General features: G+C 34.7%; 1 protein-coding gene across 1 annotated transcript in view; it reads right to left on the bottom strand.

Moving 5' to 3' along the window:
* Positions 1-247: 247 nt before the first annotated feature.
* The window catches only part of LOC145693244 (transcription factor SOX-14-like), a 110,198-nt gene continuing 101,691 nt past the window's right edge, over positions 248-8,754 (bottom strand). Inside the window, exon 2 of the mRNA XM_081769051.1 lies at positions 248-3,479. Within this exon, the coding sequence (XP_081625177.1) occupies positions 2,834-3,479 (646 nt within the window). The 3' untranslated portion in view covers positions 248-2,833. The remainder of the gene's footprint in view (positions 3,480-8,754) is intronic.

Genomic DNA, 8,754 nt, shown 5'->3' with positions numbered 1-8,754 from the left:
AAATATCCTCCATATGTAAGTTTATTATGCTTAAAATGTTCATAAATTAATTTAAATATCCAAATATAGGAAATATTTCTGAAGGTAAAGACTTTTACAGATAACAGAGGTATCGTCAGGAGCCACTAGAGTAAAAAATTCATTCTGTATTATCGTATTTGCTGACTGTAAAGCGCACTTCATTTTTTGTATTCAATTTCGAATAAAAAATACTTTCACTCCATATTATAAAGCTTTTTTTTTAAAAAAAATAAAGTGATATTTTAGCAAGAGATATGTGTAGAATTACCAGTGCTTAAGTAACTGTAGAATTGCTCGTGTCAGAGGTTGTATATAGTGCATGTCCGTTCAGAGAAAAACATACACACTACAACAATAACAGCGATTGCATCCTAACTGTATTTACTGAGTTACTGCACGTACTGAGTTACGTAACTAGAATGCTGTTGTACACATCGTAAAGAAGCAAGAAAGACATTAAACAACACAGAATAATCGGGAAAACTTATTGACATTGAACTAATACAAATAACTGTAACGGAGTGTGAAACGCACCCATTTTTTGAACTTATTCATAAAGAAGTTCGTTTAATGCACCAGCAAATACGGTACTTACTTCACTCATATTTAAAGTCAGAATTTTCCTGAAATTCTCTATAAGTAACACGGATGGATAATGCGACGATTGCTTCATAATTTTTGGTTGATCGCTAATATTTCGTAACGAAGAAATGTTTAAAACATATAGAAAAATGAGTTATCAACTTGCAGCTATTATTTAGGCCTCCAAACTTAAGCCGCTTTTCCCATCAAACAGTAGTGTCTCCTGAAACATTTTTTTCAGAGAAGTTTCATTGTTGGCAAAAATAGTAACTTATCCAGAACCTATGATTAAAAGGGGCTGACAGGAGAAACTCCTTTATATTCACCAAAATTTAGTTTAATAATTGCGCACTACACACATCAGGTATGACCGACTTGTTTAATGGTCAGATTAAGTAGTTTCAGCTAATGTACTACATTTCTTTATTTCCACTTCCCGTATTACAAAATATGGAAATATTGTTGCATTTGTTCAATGACGTGACTTTCGATACCGCTAAACCTTTCAAAAAAAGTGTTAGGTATACTGATAGGCATTTAACGTCCCTGTCAGCACCGAAGGCTATTCGAGAAGTAAGCTTACACTTTAACGTGGGATCCAACCGTCTAATCTTATGACTGTGAGGAAGAAATACTCCAGAGAACTGTAAAATATTATGATTAAAACTATATTACAATACCACTACCTTTTGTTGCCACCTAATAAATTTTATTTTATTTATTTATTTATTTTACTGTTTTCTATTTCTTATATAAGTTTTTACCATTTTCTCATGAATGTTATAAAGCTTGTTTGCAGTTTTTCTTTCACTTGTTGACCGTAAGACCTCAGCATAGATATCAGTAATGACTCTAGAGGGGGCAAGGGGCGGTTGCCCCAGCTACTAAAGTCTTCCTCCCAACTGCCTTCCAAAGACATGTTGTGTTTTATGATATGGCAAATAATGTAAAACTATGATTTTCGGAGAGATTAAAACAACTGTCTCTGAAAATGTATCTGCTCCTTCACGTCCCTCTCCCAAGAAATTAAAGATGGCGTCGTTATTGCTAAATATTTGCCATAAATATGATCTTCTATCATTTTCTGTTTACTGTAAATTTTGCCAGTAGTACTGTAAATTTCTATTTAACGTTAGTCCTAACCAAAAATAATTTTCGTTTGGTAAAGTGACAGTAACTGCTTAGGAATTAATAGTAAAAGCTTGGAATTTAAATGCAGATGGACACAGAGGGAACTTGACAGTATCAAGAACTTTAGTTAAATCATGATTTTTAAGTGCTTCACATAGTGCAAGATTTACAAACCTGCTCATAACGCGTTGAACTCACAGTGCAAGAGTAATTCCCGAGAAATGAGTAAAATGGATCAATTTGATTCAAGATTTCTTCTCAGACTTGGAGATCTAGTTATTGAACGTTTTAAGCTATCACTGAGGCTCAAATTTTAACTCAATATGACAATGCTTGTAAGATACCATGTTAAGAATACAATGATTTTCGATATTTCAAAGGAAATAACTTGTTTTACATGTCCAGCTATCTTAAGTTGTAGATTAATGAAAAAAAATCTCAAAATTGAAATTTACTTAGTGTACCAGCTTTAAAAAAGTTGATTTAACTTATCATTGCATTAAGTACTGTCATTTAGATTTCATTAATATAGATATGGTTCTTGTTGTTTCTTCATTGCAGTGGTTATTCATTTAATTCATTTGTACATAAGATTGCGTACTAAGTCATGAATTAAGCAATTGCCAACGATATGTCGTTAAATATTGTAATTATTTTAAGTAAAGTAGGTAAAGTCATTATATAATTACAACTGAGTTGTATATTTGGCACATAATTTAATGTGGTGCACATTGGCAACAATTCTATCAACACAACGTGCCAGCTCAATTGCAAAATTGAAATTAAATATCTCGAATCGTTTACTCGATTGATAAATCTATTGTATTTATACAACACATCATTATTTCAAGTATAAATTGCAATAAGAGCTAGGCCTTTTTTCGTTAATAAAAGAACATGTTTTCTCCACTGTAAAGGTCTATCACATACCATTTCACTGAACTCCATCACTCGATGATGACAAACTGAGGGGTACTTCTGGTGCAGAAGAAGGTCTTTCGGAATTCGATTCCCTAACGTCATCCCACCAGCCACTTAAACTTGATCTTCCTGACAACACCTGGTTCTCCCTTACCGACGGGAGAACCGGAAGTGGTCTTCATATCACATGTGTGGACGATAATGAACTTCCTGAAGAACTATGACCTGCGTAATGCTCATCAGGTTTCACCAAAACATAAGCAACTGGTCTCTTAATGTCTTGAGAGGAGCTAAATCCTGGTCCACAACCACACGGAACAACACAAGGCCCCGCCAAACTAGAATAAGGATGTGCTGCTAATCCTGACATTAAACTCGATGAATAGAGTGAATTGCTGTAAAGGGCGGAAAGATCAGGAGACGACGTGACTTTAGCGGCAGCTGCAGCGGCGCTTGGCGATGACGTTGATGGTGAAGTAGGAGATCCAGCAGCAGCGGCGACAGCTGCAGCAGATCCAAGGTCTTCTCGTAACTTCTCTTCACTTAACTTTACCAATGTTGCTGGATCCAGTCGAGGATATAAAGGATATGGAAATGGATGGAAAAGTGACCTTGGAAAATCCCTCATCTTATCTAAGTCAGAGGCTAACAAAGGAGGTGCTGGCATGGGAGGTATTAGAGATCGTGGCACTCCATGCAATGGATCCATATTTGGAGATATTAGCGGCAAGGAAAATGGATATTTAGGATCCTTTTTCATCATGGACTTTGGTTTCCGTCTTGGTCTGTACTTGTAATCAGGATGTTCCTTCATATGCAAAGCTCTGCAAAGAAACAGAGAGAAAAGTAAAATTAATTAACTAGATAATTAGCAGTAAATCGAAAGAATATAGTGCAGTGATATAATTGAACCAAGAACTAATAATTTAAACTGGATAATCCAGCGACTGTAGCATCAGTAAACTATAAAACATGTCAACACCATTTTTCTTTACAAACACAATAGAATTCTTTAAATTACTAAATGAAACTCGTATAGTCGGAGGAGTGCCAAAAGACTTTGAGGAGAGTGTCGTAATTTAAATTCCAAAGAGAAAGGAAAAGTGAAAAGATGAAGGCAATAGGAAAATATGTTTACTATCAGATGTCGAAGCTTGTGTGCAGGGTTATCTATCAAAGAATGGGAGGAAAACTAGAGCATAACATATTTTTAAAGGTTTAATTTGGGCTCAAAAATGATATCGGAACACAAGGAGCAATACAAAGTGTAGAGCTTATTATTGCATAAGCTACTCGAGTAAAAAAAAAAAAATGTATTAATGACTTTTATATATGAAAAGAGCGTTCGAAAATTGGCATTTATGAATTTCAGTCGGCTCTACCTGAAATATGGCAAATGTAAGCCGGCAAACCAGCGAAGTAATCTAGGGTTCTTTTTTTGTCCAAAGTAGCAGGCTTATCGACATATACATCTTCAATAACAAGAAAGATCGCCAGGTAAGTACGATGAGCTTATTATTATTAAGTTCACTCCTGTTGGTATTCCTGAGACTAATAGGAACTTTTCCGCTTTAGATTAATGTTTGGAAATGTTTTTTTCCACATTTCTCGATCTTCAGCTTCTTCCCTTAACTCCCAATATATATATTCAAAGTCATTCATAAGTACCTCATCCTACTCTTCGCTTTTCTTCGATCTGGGGACGCAGTGACTCAATGATAGAGGGCTTACCTCTGGTGCGTGGGATCCCTGGTTCGATCCTCCGCCAAGTAAATTTGTGGTGGACAACATCGTGTCCGTTAGTTTTCTCGGCATACTCCCGTTTCTTCTCTCACTCTCATTCCCCTAATTCTTCCATCATCATTCACTTGCCTTAGTCTTAGCATAATCGTGGGTGTTAAACTGAAAAGTTTCGTTTATTTTTTCTTTCCATCTTACCCGCTGTAGTGGTGTGAAGAAGGAAATTTATCAGCAACATATGTCCAATCCAGTTGGCCTTTCTGTGAAAGATGCTGGATTAGAGTATCCTCTTCTCTCCTACTCGTTTTAAACTTCATTTTTTACTTTCTCTGTACATTTTATCTTCTCTATCTTCTTCCAACACCACATTTCAAAGCTCTCTAAATATTTCCTCTCTAACTTACGTAATGTCCAAGTCTCTGAGCCATACAATCCCTGCTCCATATCCATTTTAGAAGCCTCTTCCTTAGTTCAATGTTAAGCCCACTAGCTAGGAATGATCTTTTTTTGTTGAATGCCTTTCTTGCTACAGCAATTCTTGACCTATCTTTGATGCAGTAAATCTCTTGTCAAAATACTTTCCAAATATTTGAAATGATCGACGTCTTCAAGCTCTCTTTATTCTAATCTGATCCTTAGACAATGTTTCTACAGGATATTCTCATGACTTTCGACTTTTCGATGTTGATTTCCATTACATATTGTTTCCCAATGTCAACTGTTATGTTCATTTTCTGTAGTCCTTCCTTGGTTCTAGCTCTAATAATCGTATCGTCCTCATTCCTCACCTTGTTGATGATGAAGAAACAATTTTGAAGTCTTCAACTTCTGTTAATACTTCCTTCATTAGGCATTCACTGTAAACGTTGCAATTCCTGATATAACTTGACTGACTGTCTTGTTTGACTTCTCTTTAAGTCTCCACACTGTTTCTCCTTGGTTCAGGTGCCACTTCACTCTTTGTCCTGTGCACAGATTCCATCGATGGTCTCTCCAGTTGATTCTGAATTCCTTAAGTACTTGTATTTTGAGAAGTTTGGTCCTATTGACACAATAGAAAGATTTTTGCCCCTCGATGAAGCACAAACATAGCTCTTCCTTTATGTTGAGAACTCGTTCTGATTTAAACATCATCAACCTAATAGCATCTCTGGTGGGTGCCTTTTCCTTTTCGGAATCCAAATTGATCTTCCTCCAATACCTCTTCTATCTTACTTTACAACTGCTTATTGAATAAGCGCACAATAATCTTTTTACCGTAGGAAATAAGGCTAATAGTTCTGTGAGCACTGCACTTCTTTGCTTACTTTTACTTAGGTAATGCAATCATTGTAACATTTAGAAAATCCATTGGCCATTCTCCACTCAAGTACATAGGATGTAGATCTTGTTAATAAGGGAAATCAATATTTTCATTGCAATGTCTCCTAATCCCTTGACCAAATCCGCTGTTATTTCGTCGTCTCCAGTGGCTTTCTTCCTTTTCATGTCTTTGATATTTTGTACTACTTCACTTTTCAGAATATTGGGTCTACATTGTACTACTTCACTTTGTTTTCTTCGTCCACTTCTTTTTCTATTTCGATTATTATATATCTTGGCGGTTTTTCTAATAATAATAATAATAATAATAATAATAATAATAATAATAATAATAATAATAATAATAATAATAATAATATAGATAATTATGTATGCTTTCCAGATCCTAAGGATTCTATGATGATCAGTGATTAAGTGACCTTGTTGATCTTCGATTCCAATAGCGCATATACTTTGGTTATTCTTCCACCCAACTCCTGTGCTTTCTAACACATCAGATCATATCTGCTACGGCGCATAAGTTCCATTATTTCTTGACATACTGCTCCCATATACTTCTCTCTACCTCTATCAGTTTCTCTTCTCGATTCATTATTCAACCTATTGTATTCTTTGATTCCGTGATTTTCACCCTTCCACGTTTCTTCATCTTCTTAAGCATCTCTTTAGTTATCCATCGTTTTCTTGGTACTCTTTCCATCTTTCCAATGTCGTTACTAAGTGTATCTAGCAAAATCCGCTCAACTCTTCCCCAGTTTTCTTGCACGCTGCTATCCTATCATCTATTTAACAGAATTGTTCTTCTATATCTTATTTCATATTACTGACAATACTGTATTTCGTTGTCGTTTTAAATTCCATTTTCGATTTCTCTTTCCAATTTTCTTGATTGACTTTAACCATGTTTCTACTTTCGCCACTAAGGGATTGCGAAAAGAGTCCATGTCCACTCCCAGTAGTGTCTTAGCGTCCCGTACACTATTCCTGAAACGTTACTTGACGAGGATATAATCGATTTGGTAGCGTCTTTAATCTCTTGGACTTTTCCACTTGTACAACTTCGTTTTTCTTTTCTTAAACCACTTATGTGTCATTACCAAATATGTTGCCTATAGAAGTTGACCAACATCTGGTACCATGTGTTCTTTGTATCTAGTTCAAATGATTCCACTATCTTATTCTCAAATCCTTCTCCCACCCTCTGTTGAAGCCTTCCCTTACTATGGCGTTAACCTTACATCTTCTCTCCTAATGCAATATATCACTAATTTTGTCACATATTACTTCTACTTCATTGTCATCATGATCAGTTGTTAGGATATACACTTGTATTACAACAATATCCACTGGTTTTGCACTTACGTTAGTTTTACAAACTTTAGGCGGTCACAACAACATTCCACTTAGATTTTTATTCTTAGATTTCGTATTTCTTAGATTTTTATCGACGCTTGCTGCAATCCTTTCCACCTTGCTGTCGACATGGAGACTTACTACAGGTACTTGTGAATCTAATAAACTTGTAATTTCTTTTACTTTTTAAATCAAGATTTAGTACCTTTTAGATCTGGTTATTTCTTTCGATGCCCCCCCCCTCTCTCTCTCTCTCTCTCTCTCTCTCTTTGACCAATAGTTGCACTTATTGGCGATTAAAATTCGGCAAACTATATTACACTGTAGTTTTTTTTCAATATATACAATTTTAGTAATCTACTTATTTTGAGAGACAAGTACACCAGGTAAAATATTGACAGATGAAAAAAATATTATAAAACCGGGCTACACATTAAAGTTGTTCCAACTCAATGGATCAAATGATTACGCCGTTGCTTCCAATTGAAATATGGAAAAGATTTTATCAACAGTACATTTTACTAGTAAAGCAAAAAATATTCGAATGAATTGACTTTTTTCTCGGGGGAATTTTGAATGTCCCTTGTGGCTATGTGGATAGCGTACACACGCGGGAAACACAATTTTGATTGGTTCAGATTCCACATTAAGTTGTAGATCCATTTCTCATGGTGCTGAAAGGGGATCTGAGGTAACCTAACCAATCTACATTTCTTGTTTGCTCTTACTAATTAACAAATGGCATCATCTTTGCAAACATAAATGAAGCAAAATTACAAGCTCACTGTAAATTATATTCATGATATAGTATTAAGCTAATCATTGCTGTTATGTATTTAATATTATTTGAATATTGCTTTGTAGATATTTGGTTTGTTGAAAAAAAAAATTAAAAATATTAACCCAAATTCTCACTCATTTAAGAACGTTCATACACCTATGTAACTTGTATACTCTTCGTTCTCATAAAATGATAAAATTCTGAAAGACAAAACAACAGTGAATGAAATCTTTCTTAGGTTAAGTGCTGCTTTAACTCCATATCTACTTTTTTTCTTGTTGCTTGGTATTGGTATGACTATACAGTTGTCAGTGTAACTATTGCAGTCAATATAATGGGGTTAACGCTCATAATTACGATGCAATGTGACTACAATAATACAATAAAGTTACATTCCCTTCTAGCGTAATTTCATTAGTGTCATTGCGGTCAGAAAAAATACTATAAATTAAAGTAACATATGTTTCTTTTTTGATAATGAAACAAAAAATGCTACTTCATTTTCACTAGGAACATTCTTGTCCTTCATTTGATTTTTTCTTTTAAAGAAAACAATATCAGGAGGACACTAAATATCATACAAGATGGATGGAAGTCATCCGATCTTGACCAAAATTTGGATAGTCATAGAACTTCACGAGCTTAGTACACATTTTAATGTGCAGACCTTTAGTACCAGAGTTATTGGCCATTATAGTTGGGGTTTAATTTAGTAAAACTCATTATGTGTTCTATACTATCGACAATGTTAATCTGTTCTTGACCAAATTTAGTATGGAAATAGATTTTGTGTAGATTAGTACAGTCATGAAATATTATGGTATACATACCATTCATTCTTGAAAGCTATTGACTTCCAAATTTAGGTTTGGTTTAGTGAAATGAAATTTGAATAAAATCAT

Source organism: Thermobia domestica, chromosome 8 (assembly GCF_964235325.1).
Source record: "Thermobia domestica chromosome 8, izTheDome1.hap1.1, whole genome shotgun sequence".
Classification (NCBI taxonomy): domain Eukaryota; kingdom Metazoa; phylum Arthropoda; class Insecta; order Zygentoma; family Lepismatidae; genus Thermobia; species Thermobia domestica.
The sequence above is the reverse complement of the archived record's forward strand: the minus strand, read 5'-3'. Positions and strand labels throughout refer to the sequence as shown.